The sequence below is a fragment of the Puntigrus tetrazona genome, chromosome 14 (genome assembly GCF_018831695.1).
Source record: "Puntigrus tetrazona isolate hp1 chromosome 14, ASM1883169v1, whole genome shotgun sequence".
Classification (NCBI taxonomy): Eukaryota; Metazoa; Chordata; class Actinopteri; order Cypriniformes; family Cyprinidae; genus Puntigrus; species Puntigrus tetrazona.
The window spans coordinates 21,277,021-21,304,980 of record NC_056712.1 but is presented as its reverse complement, the minus strand read 5'-3'; the positions used below and the strand labels follow the sequence as shown (position 1 = coordinate 21,304,980).

General features: G+C 38.8%; 7 protein-coding genes across 10 annotated transcripts; 4 read left to right on the top strand and 3 right to left on the bottom strand.

The window, feature by feature from the left end:
• Positions 1-166: 166 nt before the first annotated feature.
• On the top strand, positions 167-8,000 carry tmem255a (transmembrane protein 255A). 3 transcript variants are annotated; one of them, XM_043257285.1, is made up of 10 exons: positions 167-462; positions 1,002-1,144; positions 1,703-1,765; positions 3,304-3,393; positions 3,479-3,544; positions 3,650-3,738; positions 3,981-4,052; positions 4,472-4,634; positions 4,718-4,861; positions 5,817-8,000. In XM_043257285.1, the coding sequence occupies exons 1-10, from the start codon at positions 408-410 to the stop codon at positions 5,958-5,960; spliced, it is 1,029 nt and encodes a 342-aa protein (XP_043113220.1). In that variant the 5' UTR covers positions 167-407; the 3' UTR covers positions 5,961-8,000. The 3 variants fall into 3 exon arrangements, with proteins under 3 accessions (XP_043113220.1, XP_043113221.1, XP_043113222.1); XM_043257286.1 differs by lacking the exon at positions 1,703-1,765; XM_043257287.1 differs by lacking the exon at positions 3,981-4,052 and having other exon boundaries at positions 168-462.
• A 207-nt stretch (positions 8,001-8,207) lies between these two features.
• On the bottom strand, positions 8,208-11,871 carry zbtb33 (zinc finger and BTB domain containing 33). The gene is given in 3 exon segments (XM_043257284.1): positions 8,208-9,506; positions 9,508-11,056; positions 11,723-11,871. Coding segments are annotated over 2 exon segments (1,875 nt in total). The 5' UTR covers positions 11,055-11,056; positions 11,723-11,871; the 3' UTR covers positions 8,208-9,178.
• Positions 11,872-13,721: 1,850 nt separating this feature from the next.
• Positions 13,722-16,470, top strand: LOC122357716 (NFKB activating protein). 2 transcript variants are annotated; one of them, XM_043257242.1, is made up of 8 exons: positions 13,722-14,362; positions 14,480-14,560; positions 14,914-14,978; positions 15,080-15,178; positions 15,265-15,301; positions 15,377-15,565; positions 15,687-15,836; positions 15,986-16,470. In XM_043257242.1, exons 1-8 carry the CDS (start codon positions 14,037-14,039, stop codon positions 16,158-16,160), a joined length of 1,122 nt encoding a protein of 373 aa, XP_043113177.1. In that variant the 5' UTR covers positions 13,722-14,036; the 3' UTR covers positions 16,161-16,470. The 2 variants fall into 2 exon arrangements, with proteins under 2 accessions (XP_043113177.1, XP_043113176.1); XM_043257241.1 differs by having other exon boundaries at positions 15,262-15,301.
• A 779-nt stretch (positions 16,471-17,249) lies between these two features.
• ndufa1 (NADH:ubiquinone oxidoreductase subunit A1) lies at positions 17,250-17,931 on the bottom strand. Its single transcript, XM_043257246.1, has 3 exons — positions 17,687-17,931; positions 17,425-17,514; positions 17,250-17,339 (listed from the first exon to the last, which is right to left on the bottom strand). The coding sequence occupies exons 1-3, from the start codon at positions 17,786-17,788 to the stop codon at positions 17,319-17,321; spliced, it is 213 nt and encodes a 70-aa protein (XP_043113181.1). The 5' UTR covers positions 17,789-17,931; the 3' UTR covers positions 17,250-17,318.
• Positions 17,932-18,408: 477 nt separating this feature from the next.
• upf3b (UPF3B regulator of nonsense mediated mRNA decay) lies at positions 18,409-23,165 on the top strand. Its single transcript, XM_043257235.1, has 10 exons — positions 18,409-18,643; positions 19,154-19,260; positions 19,343-19,449; positions 19,639-19,737; positions 19,823-19,933; positions 20,025-20,068; positions 20,198-20,389; positions 20,862-21,022; positions 21,119-21,434; positions 22,190-23,165. Exons 1-10 carry the CDS (start codon positions 18,530-18,532, stop codon positions 22,328-22,330), a joined length of 1,392 nt encoding a protein of 463 aa, XP_043113170.1. The 5' UTR covers positions 18,409-18,529; the 3' UTR covers positions 22,331-23,165.
• A 987-nt stretch (positions 23,166-24,152) lies between these two features.
• Positions 24,153-25,236, top strand: rpl39 (ribosomal protein L39). Its single transcript, XM_043257247.1, has 3 exons — positions 24,153-24,290; positions 24,514-24,617; positions 25,033-25,236. The coding sequence occupies exons 1-3, from the start codon at positions 24,288-24,290 to the stop codon at positions 25,079-25,081; spliced, it is 156 nt and encodes a 51-aa protein (XP_043113182.1). The 5' UTR covers positions 24,153-24,287; the 3' UTR covers positions 25,082-25,236.
• Positions 25,237-25,788: 552 nt separating this feature from the next.
• Positions 25,789-27,954, bottom strand: sowahd (sosondowah ankyrin repeat domain family d). Its single transcript, XM_043257243.1, has 2 exons — positions 27,495-27,954; positions 25,789-27,098 (listed from the first exon to the last, which is right to left on the bottom strand). The coding sequence occupies exon 2, from the start codon at positions 26,985-26,987 to the stop codon at positions 25,941-25,943; it is 1,047 nt and encodes a 348-aa protein (XP_043113178.1). The 5' UTR covers positions 26,988-27,098; positions 27,495-27,954; the 3' UTR covers positions 25,789-25,940.
• Between the last annotated feature and the right edge of the window lie 6 nt (positions 27,955-27,960).

Below are 27,960 nucleotides of genomic sequence, written 5' to 3'. Positions count from 1 at the left end.
TGACTTCACTTGAACGTCCAAAGCGCGTTACATGCATTCGGGGACACCTTCTGAATCTATTTTTGATCGGGTTTGTCCTGCTCGAAAGAGCCGAGTCGCAATGACTCACTCTTCCGATCCTGCCCCACTCAAACAGCGAGCGGTTCTGCCTCGCGCATGCGCAGTGCTGTGCTCCGTGCGGCGTTCTGCTGAAGGGATGAGGGCAGCGGATTCACGAACAACAGACCCAGATGCTGATGAGAGAAGCGCGGCTACACTTGGGACGCATGGTGTCAGAGAATGCCACGGCAGGAAAAGAGTTTCCATACACTGGCTCTGAGGAAAGGCATCTTTGTCTCATTGACTAGGTTCTTTGTTTTTGACTTGAAGTCATAACTGCAGCTAATGCTGCATATCCTGACGTTACAATGCCAGCGGGGCTGAATGCGCAAGGCAGCGGTATACCTATCTCAGATGCGATGGGTAAGTACAAGGTCAATGGCATTCACTGCGCCTGCAGACCATTACGGTCAAACGGAGGACAATTAACGCTTGTATTTACACTTAAATGCGATTAGACACGTATATATTTGTCGTGATTGTTAGAATATATCAGCGCGAGAGAGAAATAAGCGTCCCGTAACCTACATTCCTGCATGTCTCGGATGTCCCCAGTGAATGTCGATCAAGCCCTGTTTGATGATGTTAATAAAAACACACAACCGTAAGCGAAATTTTGCTTGCGTGCGGTTAAAATAATGCAAATATGATTTGTTTTGATGATAGAAACCCACCATATTGCATCACCTACGTTTTTCTGGGTTTCTGGGTTGTGGCAGTGCCTTTGCAGTTGTAGATACTATAGACATACAAGGGGTCAAACAGACTGGTGGTTTTGCTTTGCTTTGCTTTGCTTCAACCCAAAATGAACGTGCCTAAAATGTAAGAAGGAGTAACCGAATGCTGCCCAAGGGAAGGGCGTGTTGTGCCGTGCCTTCTTCCTACTCCATTGTCTTTTCCAGGATCATTTAAGAGGAGGAAAAGAAAGTCCATCATAGTAACAGTGATGCTCCTTATTGTCTCCATACTCATCCTGGTCTTTGGTCTGGCCGCTACTACCAGGACTCAAAACATCACTGTCGGTGGCTACTATCCAGGAGTCATTGTAAGTTTGCTGCTAAATGCTCATAGTAGTGCGTAGAACAGTCTGCAAACTATCCTCTCAGTCTATAAATGGGTTTGCGATGTAAAGTACTGCGGGGAAGGAAAGGCCTCATGTTTAATTATTTTCCGCTTGGCCCGCCATTATGGTGACCGGTGGCCATTACCTCATTACTGTAAGGTTGAACTGAGTGAACTCATCCATTTATTATTCAACAGCAAGTATAATTTTGTTCAACACTCTAGGAGAAAATATACAAGCTTAAGCCTAGAATGTTTTGTACAAGTAACAGGTGTTTTCCTTGTATTCTGTAGGGACTGACTGTTTTGAAATACTATATGGGGGGGGGACACGGCCAGTTTCACATATAGCTCTTAACTCGGATGTTGACCACACAATAAAATAAAGTATACTGCTTGGAGAAAGACAAAGGGCTTTGAGGGAATAAGAGATTGCATGTGGGATCTTAATGAAGTGAGGCTGTCTACTTTTAAAACTAGCTTGATATTTTATATAGAGTTGCAGCTCTCATGACAGAGTTTCACCCTGTGATATTTTCAGCTCGGCTTCGGGTCCTTTCTGGGAATCATTGGCTCCCATTTGATAGAGAATAAGAGGCAGATGGTAAGGAGTCTTTCATTACACTGCTCATATTGAATTCTGTGCTCGCGCATTCCAGCATCCAATTGACATTTCCAACCAAATAATCGCACAAACAAAGCATTTTTTTAGATTCAGCTGCTTGTTTTTAGTCGTGTCATAACGGCAGAAATGGCTCACAGGTTTGAGCTCGAATAGCAGGGCATGCTGCGGGCCCTGTGGTGAGATGCACCCAGAAATAGCTTGGTGTAAGGGGAGCGGGATGGATGTCCAGGCAGGAATGTTCAGAAGCCATCGCAGTGCAGAGGGAATAGGAGGTGCCACAATCCAAATAAAGAATGCATGAGGACGGCACGGCTGGCCGGATCATAGACGCACGGGGACTCTTACTGCTGGGGGAGCGCAGGATACACACTCCTCCCTTGGAGTTGAAGTGGTTAGAGCATGCGGATTGGTGTCTGGAAGTCCGAGATTTTACAAATCAGAAAAAAAAAAAAAAAGCGATATCCTGGTAATAAGCAATTTTTAGTTTTCAAACAATGTAAAGCAAGGTATGAAGTGTTATGATGCTTTTGCACTATTTTTGGGTCCTTAATCAAATAAGCAGATTTGTGGAATTGAGCATGTCAAATCCTTTTGTACAGATGGTCAGATGTTCTTGTTTCCATGAGGCACAAGCTCTTTTGGATAATTCTCAAATTATGCTGGAGGACATGATCATCGGGTTTCACTCGGGTCGTGCAGCTTCAGCACTGCTGTCGTTAAAGCAAAACAAATATTAGGGCATTCTGAAATATATCATTTTTTTATCATTTGTAAAATCCTTATTACTCATTTACACTGACAAATATAAGATGTATAGATAAAAAAAACTATTATATATAATATTAAGAATAATTTGGAATATTTTTTTCATTTTAATATATAAAAAATATACATAATATATTACAGTATCTAAATATTACATTATATGCGCCACTATTTAAAAGTTTGTACCTTACTAATTATTCATAAGCAGCCAATTAAGAATTTATTGAGTTAATATCGTAGTTAATAGTTAACAAGTGTTCTAAAGTATTACATTTTAGGTAATAATACAAAACAAAAAATACAAAAAAGAAGCTTTTTTTTCATTGATCTCAAATAATGAACTGTTTTAAGTTTTTTTTGTTTTTTTTTTTTAGATTAGATGAAGCAAATAAAAAAGAACACAAAATGATATTATTTATTAATCAGATTTGGGCAGTTGAGTTTTCTCTGTTTTCTTGATTTTACAATGCCACGAGACACGCCTCTGCAAAGTGCCTTTGATTGCTAACAAAATAGATTGACTGGTATCAAAATGGCAGGGAAATGGCAGGGAAATGAGCGAAGTTAAGTGGCAATAAAGACATCTATTCGGGTTCAGATTATCTCCATATCCCATAATAGACACATCTTTAAGATCTTACACAAACCACTTCTGTGAGGACTCATGCATAGTAGTATTGCCCAGGTGTGAATGCACGTGCATTGAGCTACTACCGCAGATGAATGTTCTGACTCTGCTCTTCTGCTTACAGCTGGTGGCCTCCATTGTCTTCATCAGCTTCGGTGTGGTGGCGGCCTTCTGTTGTGCTATAGTGGATGGCGTTTTCGCTGCGAGGCATATAGTAAGTGCTTTCACACCATGTTATTGCAAAATGCCTCTCTTCAGAAAAGCATCACAGTTAACTCTCTGCTCTCGTTGTCTCAAAGGACCTCAGACCTCTATACGCTGGCCGATGTGAATATTACTCCAGCGGGACCGCGTTCGATTTAGATGTGAGTCGCCAGCCTGAGAAAGAGAACTTTACAAGTTTACAAATTTACAAGCCTTTTGTTATTAGTATATTAAAATCCCATTTAGAAAGCACATCCGTCTTTCAGGTCCACTGTCAAACCGCATCTCGGGTCTCCTGTAACCTGCGCGTGAAGAGCAACACCTGCTACTGCTGTGACCTTTACAACTGTGGCAAGTATGTGTGTGTGAGCGAGTCCCATTTGGATACATCCCTCCTAGGATACCTTCTGCAAACAGGCAATCTGAGAAAAAAAAAAAACCAAACAAACAAAAAAAAAAGAAAATACAACACCCAACAACAACTATGCTATCTTTGTTTTACCTTGGTTCTGGTTTATATTTGCTTGTATGGTGTGTGCTTCTATCCCTGAAATTCAGCTCTGTTCGAAAGAACGTTTGTGTTTATTTATGTTTCAGAGAGCATCCTCTTATGGGACTTCAGAATAAAGATGTTTTGAAAAAATTTAGGAAATCCTCCATGATTTGGAAGTAGGTCTTTCCACTTTTAGCCCCTCAATGACATTGACAGCCCATTCTTTGTTGTCGTGGCTACATACAGTTGCTGTACTTTGCGTACAGTTACTTTACTCGTGAAGTGAAAGGAACTAAGATTTAGTGTTCTCTGGTTCCTGTTTCACAGGTGAGGAGAGGCAGCAATAATTTAGGTTATAAGTAAAGTGTCTTTGATGACAGTGAGCTTAAATAAGGAGACTGGATATATTTATCCATTTCATGCTCTTCTTAAGAGTGATGTGCACTGGTATGCAGATGGTTTTGTTCTTTTCTTTTGCATGAATCGCTGTTCTGTCATGCTTCACCTCTTTTGTTGCTCAGCCTGTCACCTGTATGTGTCGTATTTCTTTTTATGAGCGCCTCGCGATAATGCATTTCTGTCCTGGCCATCTCAGCCGAGTGGAGCTGCGAGGAGGCTACCACGAGTACACAGAGGTGCGGAGCTGCCAGGACGTCGTGCATCTTTACCACCTGCTGTGGTCTGCTACTATCCTCAACATTGTTGCTCTGTTTCTGGGCATCATCACCGCGGCCGTGCTGGGGGGCTTCAAAGACATGGTGAGACTGAAATGCTGTGCAACTTGGATGCATTTGGCGTGATTACTGAGATCCTGTGACATCTATTGGGTCTATTTCTTAAGATGCCTACAGCAGCACCGGATTCCTGTGAGCCAGAACCTCTCCCTATTCCTCCGCCCCCAGAGACTCCTGGACCCACAACATCCAACAACTCTTTTTACAACACTGCCCCCTGCTTACCTCCATACACTGCCTACGACCTTCAGGTAATCCATTTACTTTGTGTTGCGTGCTTCAGGGGGCATTTGTGAGTCGTATAGATTTTTTTTTACAAGGCTTGTTCGATGAGATGAAAATGTTAATTGTGTAATATAATATAAAATGATAAAAATATCATATAATTGAATATAGTACATACACTTGTTTATATTGTCTTATATGTATTTAATAATATATGAAATGCACACATGGAATTATTATTATTATTATTACTATACTATAATATAGTAATTAACAAATAAATAGAACCATACAATATAAACATTATTGTATATTTCTGTTTATTTGTTGGTTACCCCTTTCAGTTGACATGAACCTAATGCAATCAACTGTTTTAAAAATGCATTTAATTATACAATATGCAAAGGTAATCTCCTGGTTAAAAAAATGTTTGTATAATTTAAAAAGCAGTGTTATTTGAATATCATTAATATGCGTTCATAGTTTTTTGCAAATATTTGTAATATTTATACAGAATTAAATATATTTATATTTCTTATTTATAATGAAAACCTAATGTAATGAATAATAAGCACAAAAATATTATTATGTCTCAACCAAAAATGTATTCAAACAATAAGCATAAAGCAGTGTTACTTCACTATCATTGAATGTTTGTTAATATTTTACATTTTATTTTCTTTAAAATGTTTTCACTATATTTCACTATAATTTGAAAGCATAATTTTTTGTGTGTTTTTTGCACTTTTATATTTGTTTGTTTAAAAAAATACAATATTCCTTTTCCGTTTCAGTTTATTTTTCTTTGGATGCTTTAGTAATAGACTAAATAGTGCCTTGCAAGTTTAGTAAGATTTTTTACATATATATTTAATTAATATTTGTGTTATTTTAAACTAAAGGTTTTCGTTTTAGAGCTTTGGATGTTATACTTTATATGATTTGATAGCGTATGATATGTGTGCCTATGTAATTTTACAGGGTGCCAGCATGTTTCCTGACTCTTCGGGCCTGTCTGATGACTCCCAGTCTGGAGCCAGTCACATGTGGCCAAATATGATCCCGCCTCGTTATTCTCCTCCTTATTACCCTCCTGATGAGAAGCCCCCGCCATACAGCCCCTAAGGGACCAGTATAAGGAAGACATTTTCCTGCCAAGAGAGAACTGGCATTGGGCATTTTTGGATATTAGAGTACCCCATCATTGAACAGTCATTGTTCTGAGCGAACGACCTTTGCGGAGGAGGTTCACCCGTGCGTCGGGTACAGAGAGACTACCGCATTAACCACAGACATTCATCCCCATTCAGCAGGTGTAATATGCAACATTAACCCTTAACAGGATTCTCTCAAGTCAATCCCGATGTGTAAAATATTCACATTACGTAGCCTCAATCCGAGAGGACTATACCTAATAACAACTAGCCTGACTATGAGATCAAGACTGTTCACAGATAAGCCTTAAAATGTGTGTCCGCTTCCAGTAAGGCTCCACCTGGCTCGCCTCCTCCTCCAGTTATAGGTAACATCTATTTGTGTTTCCTCTGCTTATCTCCATAATGTGAACTTCTCCCTTCCAAAGTGGCACAAAGTGTTGCGCATCGCCTCTGCTCTCTCAGCACGAGGATGAGTCTCTTTATCTTATCTAGCAATTGATTTGCACTTTATTGTCTTCAGAATTTACTGTATTCACAGTTCTAGATAATTACTTGAGTTATTTTTAACTGTTTCGGGCAGCTAGATTGCAAAGAACTGTACATATATTTAGGCTGAATCTTACTTTTTGTCCTGAGCGCTTCATTAGGATCTAAGATCTAACCTGTAATATGTGGTGTTTCCTCTTCGTTCCGTCAAGCACACAATCGCGTCACAAATTCGAATAATCTTCTGTGACAAAAATATCCTTTATGCTTGATTTATGCAAAGTAATAAGCTCTTACATAGTGGTACGAGGAATGAGAGGGCTTTCAAAACTTCACATTCGTCCGCTGTTCTGCGTTGCCGACAGGACTCACCGAATGTAAAAAAGAGGCGGCTTAGCTTTATAAGTAACCATTATATAAACCTACATTGTTCACTACATAATAACTGAAAGTCCCTTCACAATGCAAATATGATATCAGTGTGTGTGCAATGCTGTATATGTTGTACATATACCGAACGATCATACTGCCTTCTCGTGACACAACAGAATCGAGTCTTAAGACTTATAGTGTTCTCCTTTTTGTCCGTTTTGAGTGTTCACTGTGAATGTCATGTCTATACACTGTACTTCATGTGCTTGATTTATATCAAGAACAGTGTCCTTTACTGATGTGGGTAGAGATATTGCTTCAAATTCAATGATTTTATTACTTCCTATTTGACGTTTGGATGCAACTGGTGGTTGTAGTGCAGTCACATGCTATAAAGAAAACTCGTAAAGTGGATCTTTGCCTGATTTGTTCATTTTTGACCACATTCATGTCACATGAAAGCATTGTTTACATTTGGTGTTAAAATCTTAAAATGAAAGACTGGTAGTTCAGCTCAGTATTCAATATAAACTGTATAGCTGGAATAGACTTTTTGCTTATCACACTACATTTTCAAATATGTCCACTGGCACTTGACCACTAAATCCATTTTATCACTCCTCAGATTATATCCATGAATTGGTGCATTATCATATTTGACCAGGACCACAAAACCAGTCATAAGGGTCAATGTTTAAGAGTTATACAGGACAATATTTGTCTCTAGATACAACTATTTTAAAATCTGAAGGTGCAAAAAGCAAAAAAAAACCAAGAGTATCAGTAATATTGTCTTTATTGTACAAATGAAATCCTTAGCAATGCATATTACTAATCAAAATTAAGTTCTGCTATATTTACGGCAGCAAATTTACAAATTATCTTCATGGAACATGATCTTTACTTAATATTCTATTGATTTTTACATATAAAAATCGATTACTTTGAGCCATGCAATGTATTTTTGGCTATTGCTACAAATATAATTCTGCTACTTATGACTGGTTTCGTGATCCGGGGGTCACGCGTTCATCAACAAGATCCACTCTGATACAGAGCCAGGAATGTTCATATTGACTGGTGGTTATCCTGAAAATTACTAATCACTTTCACGTTGCTCTTGGAAATAAAAGAAATACATGTGCACTTTCTTCAGTGTTTTATTTCATTCTATATCACACTAAGACCTAGTAATAAATAGGTTCCAAAAGGGAAGAAAGTGTTAAAATGAAGGGTCTTCAGCACTATCGTGTACATGGTTATGGTGTTAAAGCACTAGTTCTGACTGAAGGAATCTCATTGTATTCACAGATTCTTCTCACAGCCCTCGAAGCTAAAATAATTGATAAAACTATGCTGAAAAAATAATTTTAAAAAATGACATATGTACAAAATATTCAACTGTAAAGGAGAGGTCCTCTGTGTTACCAACATGACCCTTTGATTAACCTGAAAAATTCAGTATCTGGTTTCTCTGGACATGACCGGAGGAGGGGTGGGAGGGATATTTCTCTTTAGGTATTGATTACCGTCTGGGGAAAATATATCAGGATATATGGCCAGCATATAAATAAACAACCTCAAAACATAATTACTGGACAGATGACATTTCACATATTTACTCCATCCTTCTTAAAACCAGCTGACAATCAAAAACTATAAATACAAACATTCAAATGTTTCTTACCGCAGAACCGAAACCTGCCATTAACACTGTACTATCTAGTGCCAAACAATCGTTAATAACTACCATAAAAAGCTGACAGGAAAATGAAAATGTTAGCGTCTCTTTCAAATGAAACTTTGAAAATTAAAGGCATAATTTAAACTCTGAAGTTACATCACACTTGATTTTGGACATGGGGATTTATGCAATGCTCTCCCAAAAAGCATTTACACATCATAATTACACTGTTGTAAAAAATAACCGTAACGAACTTCAACAGCCTGAACTTGATCCCTACTAATTACACCCGACGTGGTTGTAAATATCCGGAACACAAAAATGGGAATAGAAAATATTAAAGGTCAGCTCTACACAGATCTAATGTAGCTGTACATAAAATATGTATTGTCTACTTAGTCATATTATCTGACGAAGCATTATTACGATTCAATAATGCACTGTGAAACTGAACTGTAAACCAACACTAAGTAACACGTTGTCTAAATATACATTGAAGCACCTTGAAGCAACTTTCATGAGCTGATGGATACTGAAGTTGAGTTTTCAATCAAATGGTCCAAGGAACCACGACCGCTGGCCTCTCAAACTAAAACACATACAAAGGAACAAGGCACCTGAGCCAGAGCAGCGCACAAGCACGCTCAGTACGTCTCTGGTATAACAAACTCAAATTCATTCCTGGTTTCTGAATTTATTTGGTCGCTAGGCCGCGGAGGTGGCTCCGCAGGCCTGTTTTGTGCTTGGGGTTCTACAAAGATGTCGTCCCAGGTCAGTGCTTTGCTTTGGCTAGCTGGAAGTGGCTGGTTGGTAAAGTGCTCTTTGTCTGGGTTTACATGTTGGACAGTCCCATCTTCGCCGATCACAGGAATCCCTCCCGGCTCTTCCGACACGAAGGAATACGGTTTGAACTGCAACGTTTTGCACGGCAGCAGCCGATACAAGTTGTTGCACGAGTCGTCTTTCTCTTTCTCCCGACGGGTCTTGGTTGTGCGTTTGTTTGCAGTGGGTGGACAAAATCTGATAATTGAGAAAGGTTTCGCTGCACAGCAAGCACTGGTACCGTCTCTCGCCCGTGTGAGTGATTTCATGTTTGGTTCTGTACTCGGCCAGGGCGAAAACCTTGCTGCAGTAATGGCACGGGTACTTCCGTTCCCACGAGTGAGTGTTAAAGTGCCGCCTGAGGCTCGTCAGGCACACGTAGGGACGCTTGCACACGATGCACACGTAAAAGGTCTTCCCATCCATGATGAGTTCATAGTGATCCTCCTGATCTAGCTTCGATTTCTTCTTTCCTCGCGGCGAGAGATTGCTCCCGCTGGGAACACTGTGTGGGGTTTGCGATTTCTTACCAGGAGTCGATCCCTCCACGGGATCCTCTTTCACTGGAACGATGTCGTAGGTGTTTTCGCCGATGTTGGCGTACACTTTACAACCTGGCGATAGCGAGTCGATTTCCGAGGCTTTGTCTAATGTTATGGTTTTTTTCTCCAGCACCGCCGGGACTACGTTCATCGCTGGTACTCGTCCGTTATTGGTGCTGTACATCGGCCTTACATCCGAAAGTCTGATTTTTCCGGGATGATCGGGCGAGTTCTCTAGAAGGACCTTTTTCTTTTGGACTCCGAGCACTTCGTTGTTGTCCAGAGGCAGCGAGGGGCTGTGAAGATCTGGAGGAAGGCTGTTCACAGCAGCTGGGGTGGTGGGTTCGCTGTTTAAGCTGGTTCTTACTGGCGAAGTGAGAACACTGCTACTGGATTCTGGATTTGAGAGCGTCTCAACTTCCGGCTGGGGCTCCGAGTTATTTTGAAGTGATGTATTTGTTTCAGAGGGAAGCTTGTCGTTTTTCTCTTGGGCTGTTGAATCTTTAGAGGCAATTTCCTCCTCGTTTGTCATTTTTTGTTTTTTAGCTTCTGGCCCTTCTTCTGTGTCATTAACGTTTGCTATCTTGGCCTCAGTTTTTGAGACGAAGAGGACATCATCGTTGTCCGAATCCCCTTCCTTTTCTGTATTACCGCACGCCATATTGAACTCTTCAGCGGATAGAGAGAACGTCTCAGTAATGATTGGCATACTCTGACCTCCGGTGTCATTCTTGTCGGAGGAATTGACGCTGTTCTCGCTTTCTTTGGACAGGCCCGGTAATCCTTTGACTTGGGCGAGAGGCGTTCCTAAATTGGCTATGAACGTCACGCCCAAAGCCTGACCGGCGCTGATGAGATCCTCGAGTCTGTCTGAGCGAACTCTGTAGATTTTAGATGTGTATATGTAATTCAAGATCACATCGAATATGTCTGCTTTGACGAAGTTCAGCTCTATAACTTGTCCAGCAACTGAAAAAAGTTGGCGAAAGTAGGTACTCGAGGCGGACAGCACGCATTTGTGCGCCTTGAACTTGCGGTCTTGCACGATTACGGTTACATCACAGAATAAACCGCTGTGCCGCTCATCATTGATGGACTTCAACAGTGATGCTGAGTACTGAGTGTCTGCTGCAGATATTAGCTTTAGTTTCGACATGCCTGTGGACGAAAGGGTAAAATATGGTTTAATGTACTATAACAGTTTGAACATATTAGTATTAAGAACACATCTATTAGAAAACGTGTTAAAATGTTATTTTAAAAAAACAATTCTATAGAAGCACTTTCAGTTTTGTAAGAGATGTACCCTCAGAGACACTTTTTAGCTTTCTGTCAATGGCAAACCAAGTTTTAATGTCATATTTTTCAATCAAGTCCCTACGTCGAGCTAAACGTTACTTAAACGTTAAACGCAACTTAATTTTGTTCAAACTGAAAGCAGCAGAAGGAGGACATGCAAAGAAACCCGCAGGAACGCTAGCTGGCTAATTGTACAGCAACAAAAGCCAAGCATAAAGACATATGCGTGTTGAAAAGTGACACAAAACTAATGCCTTTGACTATTTTGCCGTGAATAAACAAAATGCTATTTCGGTGAGGCCACAGCTGTTTGATGTTAGCACTCAGAACCGGTAGGACTCCGGCGCGCAGTGGTCAGCGTGAAAACAAAAACAAATGGCTCAATTCAACTCTCCTTCCTGGTTTGGCGGCAGCGCGCGGCCTATCTGGGCTCTATGATGCACAGCGACGCGTATGTGGCTAAAGGAGATGAATTAAAGTTGTAATCTGCCGCACTGCCAGAAATTAATCGCCAAAATGCTATACCTGCAGAGCGACCCGTTGAAATCCACGATTCCCTTTGCTGAGATACGATAATGACAGCGATACCGTGAGTCGGTTGCCGTGGACAACACAACGGAGCTCGAGTTCCTTGTCTGAGAGGAACGAGTCTGGCGCTCGCGCCTCCACCAGCCGACAGGAGTCGAGCACAACAGTCTACCTCCACAGACGTGGGATGAATGTTAATGAGACAGGAGGAATGTTTCTTAAAGTTTATTTGTATTTGCACACATACGAATAGGCGTACGGAAAATAAAGGAAGAGCGAAATATAGATTTTTAAGTAGGGGGCATTTTCATTGAAACTTACAGACATTTGATAAGCTTTAGGAGGTCTATATGTAATTATTTTTTACAAAAGGTATTTTTTAAAATCATTATAATATAAGTGCCTTTTATTTGTAATCTCATTTTGCAAATTAAATACCCAAATAGGTTTATAGTAAGAAGAAAGGTGTAAAATTAATACTAAAGAATATTTTCTTTTATTTAAAAGTGATTCTTTTGCACCGCAAGACTTGTTGTAGACATGTTGTGAACGGTATAAACGTTTTATTGCAGTGTTATTACTCATATATCTACATCACAAGTCCAAATGACAAAATGTGTATTCTTTCTAGCTGTGGTTTTGTGCAAGTTTTAAGCATCTTTTGTGAATCTTGCATTCAAACACAATACATTAAATATGCACAGAGCTGGTTAGATTAATTAAAAAAAATTGTTAGTGATTGCGAATTACATGATAAAAAAATTTGTTTGTAATTATATCCATTACATTACACAATTTAGGTAATTGATTTAAATAGGATAGTCGCGTATCGCATTGATATAAAAACTAATAGAAAAAATACATTACATTTATTAACAATGTAATTATTAAGTGTTACTTTATGTCAGGGTTTCATTTAAGCTTGTGAAGGAACTTCAGAGGGTTTAATTGAAAAGCTACTAATTAATCATAAAAATGTAAAATGTAAAAAAATATAATAACAGCAAACAAAATAAAACAATTACTGAAAAATATTTATTTATTGAATTTTTTTTCTGCACTATGCAAGCATTAAGCAACATTATAGAAGCATGGACATGCAAATGTGTTACTTAATCATTAACTTTTTACTTAAAAATCTCAGAGAGTACTTCAAATAAAAATGTGTTGAAATGTGGAAATGTTGGCTTTTGCAAATCCAGTGGTCAGATGCTGTGTGGTCTCTCGGTTTTAGGCTAATTAAAACTGGAATATTTCCTGAATGTATCACTGAGAAAAAAAAAAATCATTGAACTTACTAAATATTTTTACGGTAAGTGGCTACAATAATTTTAACTACAGTTAAATAAACAAATTTAGTTGACTAACTTGACTCACCTAAATATTGTTTTTTAAAGTAGATAAAATAAATAGTCTGCAACCACATACAATTAACTAAAACAGTACATGAAAGTCTTGAAATAGACATGAAATTGATAAATTCTAAATTATTTACTGCTATTGTGTCATAATATTTAATCAATACAAGTAATTGTATATTATAGTATTTTAAAATGATATTTAATCTAATTACAAATACTTAATTTTAAATAAACTACTTAATCTGATGACAAAAGTATACAAAGATGACAAAATCAGTTATACCCAGCACCGTATGTACATTAGATATACATTCATACCCTTATGAGACAAGCTGTCAGGTGCATAAAAAAAAGAAACAATAAATAAATGCAATTTTGTTATTTAAATCAAAACGTTTATCACACCTGGCGAGGCTTTCATCCTGTCATCTTCTTTAGTTTATTAGGTAACCCGGATAAGTCTGTCATAGACTTTATACTTACAATAGTGAATTGTTTAATCAGTATGCATTTTCATTATTAAAAAAGCTATCAAATACAAAATGTGTGCCATTTTGGTGAAGTAAAAAAAATAATAGGGTTGATGTGTGCCTTCCAGGTCTCCAGGGGGCGATAGTGCGTATCTTGCTATTCAGGTTTTCACAATAGAAGAATTAACGTAACGGAAACGTAAACACAAGTTGGAGTTCAACGACGCTAGTTCACATTTTGATCCGCTTTTAGATGTTTACAGGTGTCGTGGCGAGTTTTAACAGCACCGTGATTTATACGAATTAACATTTCGACTCTAGGTAAAGAAACCGTTAAATCGTTATCTGGCTAACTTTGCTTTGCTGGTTCTTGGTGAACTGCGACATGAGCGACAAAATGTAACTGAACAGCCTGTTTTATTCCCCAAGCAAATAAAAGAGTTTTGGTTAACGTTAACGTCAACAACAGAGTTTCTAGCAATGCCCGAGCTGGACGTGAAATACTCCGGCGCCGTGAGCCCGAAAAGACGCCGCCACAGCCGCTCCAGCAGCCGCTCACCGGACCGAGGGCTGAAGACCCACAGGCACGAGCACGAGGACGACCACAAGTCGAGATACAACGACAAAGAGAGGAGCAGGAACCGCTTTCGAGTCGGCTATTCTCGCAGTCGCTCCAGGTCAAGGGAAAGAGATCGGTCGAACTGGTCCGATCAGAGAGACCGAGATCACGGCTTTGGATCAAGATCCGATTACTACGAGAAGAGGGACGATGCCCAGCGACAGAGACAAGACGCCTTCATCGCTAGGTCAGACACGCTGAAGACGTGCAGACATACAGGACACGAGCTGTAGGAGTAGGGTGGGAATAAAAAGTGTGATAGGTGATCATTAAACCTATCTGTTTTCTGTTTTTCCTTGTCAAGGCGTCTGCAGGAACGCGAGAGAATCGGTGAACTGGGATGTCCAGAGGTCTGGGGATATTCTCCAAGAGTCAGAGAACCTGAGTGAGTGCTTATTAATACAATATTTAATATGACCAACTGATTTTTGTTTGGTATCGTATAAGACGGTTCTAATTTTATTAAGCAGAGATGCATTAAATGGATTGAAAATACATACATTTATATTTGTTGCAACATATTTCAAATAAACATTCTTTTTTGTTACATACTTTTAAAGATATTTAATAGCACAACCTTGCTTGACATTAAATGTTTTTGAGCAGCAAATCAGCGTTAATTAATTTAACCTTACTTGTGCAGTTGCTTAAATTGAAACTTGAGATTGTTTGTGTACAGTAATATATTCATCATAAGCTCTTTGTGCTTAAATGTTTTCATTTTAAATCTTGCAACAGCTCGGATGAACACACTCCTGTAGAAGAGGACGTGAAGAACAGCAGCTCTGATTCGAGTTCACAGGGTAAATGATTCCTTACCTCCTTATCTCACTTACATATATTACCAAATATGAAACGCAAGTTGTTAAATAAATCATCTAAACGTCTGCCATCTTGTCTACAGAGGAAAAGAAGAAAAAGAAAAAGAAGAAGAAGAAGAAATCAAAGAAGAGGAAGAACAGGAAGCACTCGGAGGACAGCGAGTCAGAAAGTGATTCTGAAGGTTGTGGCATTTAGCTTTGTTCCCGAAACATAAATACATTTTTACGTGTAAGATTATATAAATAAAAATCGGTTGTTTTGCAGAAGAGATGAAAAAGAAGAAAAGAAAGAAGAAAAGTAAAAAGTAAGACTCTCGTTTTCATCTGTAGGATGTTTAGTTTGGTTCGTTTCATGCAATGGCGTTATTTTGTCTTCGCAGGAAGAAGTCAAAGAAGAAGAAGGCGAAGAAGAATCACAAGGAGTCCAGTAGCTCTAGCAGTGAACATTCAGAGGAAGAAGAAGAGGATGCCAATGAAATCTCATGGGTGGAGAAGACAGGTGTTGGAGAACATGTCGTTGGACCTGAAGCTCCTCTCACTCACCTGTCCCAAGATGACAAACCTTTAGAGTGAGCAAATGATTCTTCCTCCAGTGTTGCTTTATGATAATGGTCATAGTTTTTAAGACTTTTTTGATCCTGTCTCTGGAACCGAATCTTACAGCTTTGTGCCTTGTCTTGCGTCCCGTAGTTTTGGCCACGCTTTGCTGCCAGGTGAAGGTGCAGCTATGGCAGAGTTCGTCAAAGCGGGAAAACGTATTCCAAGAAGAGGTGAAATCGGTTTGACCAGTGAGGAGATTGCAGAGTTTGAAAAATGTGGCTATGTCATGAGTGGAAGCAGGTACGAAACATCAAGACTGCATTTATACACGCGTACCAGGGTTTGAAAGAAATATATTTTATCAAACAAGGATGCATTAAAGGTGAAACTGCTACAATTGTGGGTGGTGTGTCATGCTCATTTACAAATGCTGTTCTTTATGCCCTCAGACATCGGCGTATGGAGGCTGTGCGTCTGAGAAAGGAAAACCAGATCTACAGTGCTGATGAGAAGAGGGCGCTTGCTTCCTTTAACCAAGAGGAACGAAGAAAGAGGGAGAGCAAGATCCTTTCCAGCTTCAGGGAAATGGTGTACAGAAAAACTAAAGGCAAAGACGAGAAGTAGGCTATCCTGCAGAAACTTATTTTCAGTTGGAATGTTATTTTTTTTTTCTTTTTTTAAAAGGGAAAAAGGCAACTTAAAACGTGATGAAGTCACAGGTTTTACTTAAATGTGTGATTGTATAAATTTTTGTTTGCCTGGGCATCCTCCTGTACAGTATACGGTGAGAGGCTTGTGAACTAGAATTGATATGTATGTTTCTTTTATTACAAACAAGAAATAAACGGTGATCATTAGAACTCAAATCATTAACCACTGCAATACCCTTCGTGTAATGTGCATTGCATCTAAATAAAATTGGTCATGTGATTCAGTCATGCTGGAACTTTCATTGAAGAGGAGAATAAGCTCTTATTAATAACTCTGCGTTTAACCTTCGTTTCCATATTCATTTGGTTTTCTTAAGAATTATATATATATAACATTGAAAGTAACTTTTAAATAACGTTTATTTTTTTACATTTACAGCTAAATAAAATCTTATTGCAGTTACAAAGTAAAATATAATTTCCATGACTTTTCCCATGAATTCTATGACCGTAAGAGCCGCAAAGAATACTATAAGCATTACGGTTTGAAAAGTATGTCACATCTGCATGCTTGCTGCTTTAACATCATCTCAGTTTTCCTCACTAAATGTCTAAATGGATATAAGAAGTGCACAAGATATCATTACACAATAACAGTAAGTGTGTTACTACTTTCGTCCAATATATTGTATGCATCGCATCACCACATATGTCTACTGGCACTCCATCTGAAGCTGTTAAAGGACTCAGTGGAGCCTGTATGTTACATAAGCACATTACACCCTGTTTATGCACATTATGTGTACTTCACTATATTTTCAAGCATTTCATAGATCCACTTAAACTGATTGATTAGAATTATTTGAAGTACTTTGCAAAATTTGTAGACTGTGTAGTATGTAATATGCGTTATGAATAATGTATATGCATTGCTCTAAAAACTGCAGGGATTGGATCACGCACTCTTTCAGCTCATCATTACAATAATATAAATATACACAATATAACCGCTCTGTAAAAAAATTAACTAAAAAAGCAACACAAAATGACAACAGCAAATTCATAATTTAATTATAACATTTTAATAGACGACTGGACAAAATGTACATTTCAGTTGTTGCTTAGTGGCTGTTCAATTGATGTTTTCAAGTCCCTGTGAATTAAGAGAAGAAGAATATTAAAGCACCAGCTTTTGTGAACATATTGTCAGTAATGATACGTTTTACACAAGTGTTTACCTTGGTGTGGTAGTGTGTCCCAGTTCCTGACACTCTCTTGTCTCTCTCCATTAAGTACAACTGATAGGGAACGTGTACGACCCTCTTTTCCTGAGTGCAAGAAAGTAGTTACTGTTATATTAAATGCTTTAGATTTTACTATACGAGAGCAAACAGAAACATCAGAGCTGAACAAACACTTATATTTATTGAGCAATTCATCAAAAAGGTACATGTTCTGACTGAGAGTAACAAAAGATTGCTCATAATCATCACAACTCACCTTGTTACGGTTTGTTAACTTCTGGATGTGAGTACCTGCGATGCCAGGAATCATCAGACAAACTGTCATTATAGCAAAACCGGGCAGTATCTCATACCACATGCTTGTGGTGAAATGTGAGCTTACAAACACAGAGAAATTATTTGTTTAAAATTTTAAAAGGTTCGATGTTTTCCGAATAATCTTGCAATACTGTCGTCTACACGGGCCAAAATGTCTGCCCTTATGACGGTCACAAAAACAACTTCCGATATGTGTGTAACGCACTTCCGCATCTGAAAACCTCAGCTGTAATACTGCAGCGCCGTGTCGTGGCTCTTACCGTAAGTCTTATACTAATAAAACGTATTAATAGGCTTATGGCCACTTTGTCAAAAGGACATGCGTAACATAAAAAAATATATTTTTTTATATATTTTTTGGAATGATAAGCCAGATGAGAAAAAAATAAGTTAAATAATTGGGAGGCGCACAGCAAAGTCTAGCCCGTCCACTCTTTATGTAAGAGCAGCAGTAAAATAAACAAGGATTGATTGTATATTTTAATGCGACGTTGTAGCAAATATGCTGTTAGTGTGATTAACAGTCACTGATTAGCTCTCATGAAGTTTTCTAAATAGTACGAGTCCATTTGACAACGATAAAGTCGCAGAGTGGAAGAGTGGACGCTCCTCGCCTTATCGAGAGACTCTTTGCGCCAGGAGCTGTAGCCAATCAGAGACGCCTGCTGGTGTTACGGAGAAACAACTGCGGAAAGTTGGGCAGTGGACTGATAGCAGACACGATTGATAACAGCAAGAAACCTACGAAGTAAGACATCGCTGCAAAAGTTGGCAGAGGATCATGAAGGAGGACAAGGAAAACACGCGTCCAAGAGAAAAGAAAGTGGAAATAAAATGCGACGATACTGAGAAAGCAGAGAAGCCAAATAAAGAGAAGAAGGAGGCTATGACAAAGGTAGTTAGTTAGCAGGCTAGCTGGCTACATTCCTGCTACAAATAGACTATAAGCAGCGCGGCTAGTCGCTTTCATTTTAAATACTGCGAATCAATGTTTGCAGCTGTATTTTTACTAACGTGTTTACATGTTACTCTCTGTTGGATTTAACGTGCGGTTGAGTGTCATGCCTGATACTTACAGACTGGTTAGCAAATCCTCCTGTCAAAGTTTCTAATCACTGCGGGGATTTGGCGGCGAGCACAGCAATACGGAGGAATATCCTGTACACATCGACAGGAGGGTTTTTGTGGATACAGCCACATAATAAAAAATTGTATTTTGAATGTCAAATAATGTTATTACATTCAGCAATCACAGTTAAACATAGACTTTACTTTGTGTATACGTAATACACGTGCATGTGTGTTAACAAATCAACCACCTAGACTAGAATATATCACGTGGGTATTGTACGAAAACACAAAGTAATTCCAGTATTTATTTTTATTCTTTTTCTGTATTTTTTAGATCGTGATCCGACGTCTCCCTCCAAGTTTGACTAAAGAAGACTTAGTGGAACAACTGCAGCCTCTTCCAGAGCTGGATTACCTGGAGTTTTTCTCTAGCGATACTAGGTTCGTAGATGCAGTCTTATAAAAAAAATGACACAAAATGAAAGGTATTTGATGGCTGATCAAGATGTTTGTTTATTTTCAGTCTTTTCCCACATCTGTTTGCAAGAGCCTATCTGAATTTCAAGAATCAAGATGACATAGTCCTCTTCAGAGACCGGTTTGATGGCTATGTCTTCATTGATAATCGAGGTTTGGCTTTTGTGTCTCATTAATATTTCCAGGATTCAGTATTTACTTGCTAATCAGTGGTTTTAATTTCGTTAAGGTTGTGCCTTAAATGTCCTAGTGTTGATGATTTGTGAGATTAAATTCCGGTTGCACTTTTCTAACGGTTACAGAACTGTTATCTTCTTTTTTTTTTTTTTTCCCATGTTATAGGTCAAGAATATCCAGCGATTGTTGAGTTTGCGCCATTCCAGAAAATAGCTAAGAAAAGGAGCAAAAAGAAAGATGCCAAAAGTGGAACGATTGAAGATGGTGAAATATACGAATATATGAGTTTGCGTTTTAATGTTAGTATTACAATCAGTAGTTAATAATTAGTTTATCTGTGTCTTATTAGATGTTGATTACAAAAAATTTTTGGAGTTCTACAATGGCGACGAGGAAAAATTTCCTTCCAACCCTGAGACTTTACTTGAGGAAATAGAGGCCAAGACAAAGGAACTCAGTTGTGAGTTTTAGCTCAAAACCTCTGAACAAAACGTTTTTAAATAGTTTGCACTCTTCATTTGATATAATCATCTGAAATGTTCTTTCCCCAGCTAAAAAAACAACACCTCTCTTGGACTTCCTCAAGAATAAACAGGTAAAGTTAGCCTGTACCGATTTAAATGCTTTCTTCATTATCTTGACACCCAGTTCATATTGTTTCCAAATATAATATGCTATATTGTGTGTGTAGTGCATTCATGCTCTTTCATCCTTTCCTCCCCAGAGGATTAGAGAAGAGAAGAAAGAGGAGAGGAGACGGAGAGAACTAGAACGTAAACGCCTGCGAGATGAAGAACGGCGCAAATGGAGAGAGGAGGACAGAAGAAAAAGAAAAGAGGCCGAGAAACTGAAAAAAGGAGAAAAGGCATCTGATAAGGATAAGGACCAAGCTAAAGATGAACTGCCAAAAATTAAGGTACTTAACAAGCTAAATATTATTGAGTGCCTGAATTCATTACTGGGTTTTATTACTAAAGATGTCATATACAGAAGTTGGAAAGATTTTCATGATGTTTCATGTTTTTTAATTAAATTAATTTGACATACTCATTAAGGCTGCATTCATAACTGTTTGCTGTTTCATTGTTGATTTTGACTGATTTCTTCTTATTATAAACATTATTAATTGAAAACTAATAATGTGCTGCCTAATGTTTTTTGTGGAAGACATGATGTACTTTTTCCATATTCTTTCATGAATTGAAAGTAAAAAAAAAAGCATTCGAGATTGATCCATTTTGTAACATTATACATGTCCTTACTAGCACTTTTGATCAATGAAGTGCATGCTTGTCTAAATTTTCTTCTTTTTTTTCCCCTTACTGATCACAATTTTTGAACAGTAATATTCAATATATAATATTCAATATTCTTATTTTGTCTTTTAGCTCTTGAAAAAAACCGAGAAAGCAGATGAGGGTGATATTGAGAAGCCAAAGGACAGGTCCAGGAAACAAGACCGAGAGAAACAGAAGGAAGACCGGCTTCCTGTAGGAGGAGATGCAAAGAAACGTCAGAATGGTGAACACAGAGAAGAGAGGGGGGGAAAGTAAGTTGGTTACACCCGACATGCCTATCCTTACTCGGAACAGATTTTACTTTACAGGTCTAATTTCACATCATGTCGATATGCTTTGGTGCTCAGGTCAGAGGATAGCGGGCATAAAAATTACAGAGACCGCGACGGAGAGCGAGAGCGAGACCGGGACAGAGAGAGAGAGAGAAGACAGAAAGAAAAAGAGCGAATCCGAAGACAGGACGAAGATCGGAGGAAAAGGGAACGTCAAGATGGAGAACACGCCTACAAAAAGAGAGATGAGGATGGGAAGAAGGACAAGGAGCGTGTTTGGGAGAAAAGAAAGAATGAAAACACCGGAGAAACCTCCGTTAATGCTCACTCTGAAAAGCCATCAAGGGACAAAAAAGAAGACAGTGCCAAAAAAGACCGTCTGAGAAACAAGGTACAGTATGTTTGAAATAATCGAGACTTCTTTTTAATAATGTTTTTGAAAGAAGTATCTTTTGCCCACCGGGGCTGCATTTATTTGATCAAATATACAATGAATATAGTGTATAGTGTAATATAGTAATTGAAACACTTTTTTTTTTTATTCTAATGTTTTAAAATGTTCAGTGTCACATGAACCTTTTAGAAATTATTTTAGAATTAGAAATCATTCTAATATGCTGATTTGCTGCTTAAAATAATACTTAATAAAGAAATATTTCTTAATGCAACGTTGAAAACTTTTGTGCTGTTTTAATATTATTTTTGTGGAAACCGTCACCTTTAAAATAGATGCCGTGATTTTGATTGCTCTATTCATCAAAGAATTTAAAAAATGATTAAGTGGCAAAACCTGTTTTTAACCTTATTAATAATTGAAACTACTGAGCACTAGTAATAATTGATAATACAGCACCAAATCAGAATATTAGAATGCTTTGCCATTACAGGAATAATTGACTTATTTAGATACTAAAATAATAGTTTTCTAATAATTTACAATAAAAAAGTAATAATTTGCAGTATTTATTTTTTATGTGTTTTAAAACAAATGAGCATATGCGGATAAGCATAAGTGCATAAAATGTTATAAAAACATTTAATAAAATGCAAAATTCACATGTTGCATAAGTGCATAAAATCTTATAAAAACATTTAATAAAATGCAAAATTCACATGTTGCATGTAATTTTTGCATTTCTGTCGTAGGATCGGCCTGCAATTCAGCTGTACCAGCCTGGAGGGAGGAGCCGTAACCGGGGCGGAGGAGGAACAGGAGGAGATGGACCGGCAGCGGAGAAGAGAGCTGAGCGGGAGTCCAAGAACACTCCAGAGAAAGCTGCTGAGTGAGGGAACGGCTCTGTGCTGCCATGACATGATGTCTTGAGAGAGGAGGGACACACACCTCAGAAACATGGTGCTGCCATCAAAAGAAATCCCCCCACTTAAAAAAAAAACAACCTCTCTGTCAATGACATGAGAGCACATACCTGTTGCCCTCCAGTGCCTGAATGAGCCCCCCAAAGTTTCTGTTCACGAGCAAAGCAAGTCCCGACCGACGGTTAGACTTGAGAAACGGGGCTTGACCACGAGAGAAGCCAAAGCGATTGGACCACGATGACTCAAAGTGACCTTACTTTTGGTACACAGCCAAACGCGTTTTACTTCACATGCTTTTTCTGTTTCGTAGTTTATAAAATGGTCTGATCCAGCTTGCTCACGATTTTCTCACCGTTCCGTTTTAAAACCATCTTTCGCGCCTTACCCAAACCCCACAAACACTTCAGACAATCAGTAGTAAATTTGTGTTCTTTGAGCATGGATGTAGCCTGCAACTGTTTTAAAGAGCCTGCTGAACTACGGATGTGGTTAGGAATCGGTCAGGTGGAAAAAGAGCCATGCTTCGTAATGCCGATGCCTTGATAACTGTCAGTTCTTTTATGCAAGTCGACTAAATTATATGCAAAAAACAGATGTGGCCTTTTATAGTTTTGGAATCGAAGCATATCTTACCACTCAGAAAATGCAGCTTCTGGTTAGCTTGGTTTGGAAACTGTGCTGTCATCCAATTGTATCTAATCCTTAACTCAAAACACGGCTTGTTTTCCTTTTATAGTTGCGGCTTTGTCGAAATGTGAAGAGAAATCCAAAAAAAAAAAACAATAAATGAACAATTTATGTGTTACTTGTAGTATTTTGGGTTTTTTTTGTCAATTACATTTCTTTGGTATAAAAATTGAATTGTTTTCCTTCTAAGGTATGGGTGCATTTATTTAAAATTTTGATTATTAAAGGAAAATTATTTGAGATTTCAACTAAGATATAGTGTTAATAAATTGCCATTGTGTCACCTTTTTACAATTTTTGTTAGATTTTAGTTTAAATATAGCTAGGACCTTAAAGTTAAACGTTTAAAGTTTCATAGTTTTGTGGTTTTCATTTAGCCATTATTAGCCTTGTTTTTTATGCCATTTTATTTTAAGTGATTTTAATGCTGATATTGCTGAGTACTCGCATAAATTGCAAAAAATGGATTGTTAGCTGTACAAAAAATAATAAAAATACAACAACAAAGTAAAAATAAAAAGAGGAGATTTTTTTTGAGGGTTGTTACCTGTAAAGGATATCATTATACCACTTTTCTTAAATTTGCATTAAGTCATTGAGCAGATGCTTTTATCCAAAGCCATGTACAAAAGAGGACAACGGAAGCAATCAAAATCAACAAAAGAGCAATGATCCATAACAAGTCTCAATTAGCTTAACGTAGTGTATATGCGATTTGTTTTTAATCATATAATGCATAAAAAGAAATCAGATGGAAGTAAATAAATGTATGTAATAAAAAGAAAAATAGAAATACACAAAAAGATTAGAGAAGCTAGTGTTAGTGGAGTGTTTTTTGTCTTAAAGGGCCGCTTAATTCTAATTATTTCGAAAATAAACGGGGTCAAACAAAGATGGAAGAGATGTGCTGTCATAACATTTCATATAAATGTTTGTGTTTTTTCTTCTTAATATACGTAATTTATTATGCACGTTATTTTAATAAGGGCCTTAGGAGTGGTTATTTCTGATATTTGAATAAATGTTAAATATGGTCGACGCATTAACGAATGCATCAGAATGAAAAATCATTTTGAAGAAGCGAGTTGTACTCATCCGCTCGTGAAGCGTGGAGCCGCTGGGGGTCGCTGTGATCAGGAGGAGGGACCCAGCTCGTGACTCGGATATACAACGCTTGCTTCGGCCATGGTTCCTCCTCTTCGACTACCGCCATAGTGGTGAGCGGATAGCGGTCTCCGAAATGGTGAGTAAAAATCCCAAAACATCCTTTTAAACGTAGGTGTTTTTCTGTAAAGCTGTTAATTTTTATACACCAGTCGTCGTTTTTCGGTAAAGGGATGTAGTATTTGACGGATTGGTTGTTCGGGGAGTTATAAGATCGTTGCCCGTCTCTCCGGTGAAGTGACTCTGGATGATAAACCCGTTGCCGTTGACCTGACGGTGTGCGCCTCGCGTTTCTCTTTCAGGCGTCGCACAAGACTTTCCGAATCAAACGCTTCCTCGCTAAGAAGCAGAAGCAGAACAGGCCGATCCCACAGTGGATTAGGATGAAAACCGGCAACAAGATCAGGTGAGTTGAATGCCGCTGAACCCGACCCGCTTGTTTCTGCTTCTGTAAGTTAGTTTGTAGTTGGCAACAAATGCAGGACGCAATTGCAGTGCTAACTTTTGTGGGAGTACTGTCATTATTCCTGCTGAGAGCATCCTTCTGCTGTGGAGTTATGAAAGCTGTCGTGTCCCATATGACATGTGAATGCTCTGTTGTGGAGACACTATTATAATTGTGCGCTTTTTAATTATTTTTTTTTACTCTGAGGAAGTGCATCGCTGCTGTAATGTTAACAGTGCATTTAAAGTCACTCCACTGTGTTATACTGCTGTTTGATTGATGGGCTGTTTAGTCTCTTATTTATGTCTGCACTATAGTTCAGGAAGTACAAGAGCCGAGTGTGGTGTAATTTGCGTCTGATGCTATGTCTTTGCAGGTACAACTCCAAGAGGAGGCACTGGAGAAGGACCAAGCTGGGCTTGTAAACGCACGGTTCAGCTTCCCCCTCCGTCTGTTCCCTGCCAGGACCACCAACTCGTCCAGAGCTGGAGGGAAGCCATGCTATCTGGAACAGCAGTCTCTCTTTTGTACAGATATTCTGGTTATGTCCTTGCTGAACAATAAAAGATTTGTCATCGAACCAGAAGTATCCTCCTCTTTTGTGAAAGTGACTAAGTTGACGTTTTCCAGTGCACAAACCAGATATGGTATCAATAATTTCACTGAGCTTTAATGCTCAGAATATTTCTGTTTTTTTTGTTTTGTTTTAATGTGCTACTTGGTATTTTTTTACCTAATCAAAATATCAAACTGCAGGTTGAGAGATTAATCGGTTACCCGTTTTGCTAATTCTTCATCCACAAATAAAGGACTTAAAAAGGTTCAGTTAAAGTTTGTCACGTCAAGGTCCCCTAAGTGCTACTGCAAAAGAAAAAGTATATTATCAACTTTTTCTTCCACCAATTACTGTACCTGACTATTTAACTTCAGGTTTATTTTAATACGTTTAACTGGTTAGTTGATAAGCAAAAGCAAATTGCATTGGGATATGAAAATTGCCCATATTGACCCTTTTTTTTCTCCTTCAATTTCAGATATTTGTTTTAACTCAATTTATGAGATACTCCGTGTTTTAAGGGTAGAAAACAAGTAATTAAAGCCTTATTTGTAAACAAAATACTGGAGACGTTCCTTACATCTTGGTTTATTAAAAAGATTCAAGTTCATCACGTAATACCTAGCAACGTTACAAAGTTAAAACAATTATCAAGCTTTATTATTCACGAAGGAGCAGATTTCAAGTGAGTAACAATAAAGGCCTGGAAACATGATTTTGGTAAAGTCTCAGATTTTTTCAAGCAGACCGACACTGAATAACAGCCTCCTAAAGGACGAGAATCTGTGGCGTGTGATTCCTCCCGACCCGTCCATCTCCACTCTGCTTTCTTGAGTGTGTTCCTCAGCTGGCTGTGCTTGACTCGCGCTGTTGTTTGCATTCAAGTACCCCACAGAGTGCTCGTCATCCCAAGCTCCCAGAAGCTCCTTCATTTCTGTCGGTGCGTCGTCTCTGAGATACTGCCATGCTCTTTTCCCACTGTAGTCCATGACGTCTACATCAGCACTGAACGCACCGACCAAAGCCTTCACGACTGTGTACTGGTTCTGCATGGCAGCTACATGAAGAGGCGTCAGACCTCCGCTGCCTCTCAAGTTCACATTCACTGACAGCCCCACTTTTTCTGCATGCCCGAGAAGCTGAATCAGTGTCTCGTCCTTTCCATTTTTGGCCAACCAGTGAAGAGCCGTGAAACCACTGATAAAGTCTTTTCTGCTCAACAAGCTGGGATCTTCAGCGAGAAATTCCAGCATAGTGTCATAATTTCCATCCACAACTGAAAGCATCCAAGCGTGCTCCATAGGATCCAGAGCCCAGAGCGCGCCGCTGTTCAAAGTGTCCCCATACGGAGCCTCCTCTTCTCCTGAAGATTTGTGTTTGGATGATAAAATGCTCGACAATCCAGACTTGTTACTCAAAAACAACTCTTTCAGGTACTTCTTGCGCATAGCGGGGGTGAGCGAGCCCTTCTCCGACGCGTCCACCGACAGTCTGCGGGAGGCGCTGCTGCCCGATTCCTCCAGCTGTTTCTGAAATCTGGTTCTGCGCGAGGAGGCGCCAAACGCGGGAGACGCGGGTCGAGCCCCGTGCCTTGACAGCCGCTCCTCCAAATTTGAGCGGAACTGGCACGTTAGCCTGCCTTTAGGGGAATATGCATCGCTTGCGTTACTGCCCGAAGCTTCACAGTCCGAGTCGTTCGGTGCTTCCGAGGGCAGTGCTGCTTCTCCCGTAGGGTCATTAAAATGTTCCTCATAGCTGACGGGCCCCTCATACATACTGGCGGATCCCTGGGAAGTGATTTACTTAGATAAGATCCGAATCGAGGGAGGCTTACATAACTTAGAGAAAACCACCCTCTTTATAGCCACTTTTATCAATGTTGAAATCTGGATGGAGAAATTAAATACGCCGTATTAGCCATGAATCGTATACGAAATAAGACATTCAATCAATAAAAGGATCAAATGCCCAGTCTTCATATGTTTTAAACAGGAAAACGACGTTAAAAACAACATGACTCTTTAGTTTTCTCTCAGGGGGACAAAACGAGCTTCTTCCTCATTCGTGTTCCGCTTTTTGCGTTGGCTTTTAAAACAAAACATTCACGCTAATTACTATTTTACATCATCACAAGTTAATTTTTTTAATACCGTAACTATTAAGCCGGTAGTTTCCTTATATTCGGTTGATCTACGTCTGATTAATGCCTAAATGGTGCAAATTACACCGAACATGACCTTTAAGTTCTCGTAAAGGTTTGTGCGTTTTATCTGAACGAATACCTGTCTCTCAGGTAAACCCTCCGGCGCCGTATCACCTGTTGTACGCACAGCTCTCCCATCGTCCACATAGTTCAAACTGTATATAGTCACAGCCAGATAATTTCCTGCTGTTTGCAGGGCTCTCAGTTTCTCCTTTCTGAATCGCGGAAAAAGTTTTTGCTTTCAGCGAGCCCTCCGACGTTCAAACCCTCCCCTCGATAAAGTCTAAAGTTCAAATACTAAATCAACACTTGTTTTCAAACCCACGACACTTGCAACTGTTCATTGGTTGATGGAGCCCAGAGAAGGCGGAAAAATACAGTTTTTTTTTTTTTTTTTGCTAACTTAACCCTGCTTAATTCAGTACGATCTAATACGAAGAAGCCATTTATGAAATGTTACGTACGATTATAATATTCAGAAATATTAAAATATAACATTTATCATATGCACTGTAAACGAGACAAATACCTATGCCAATGTGTTT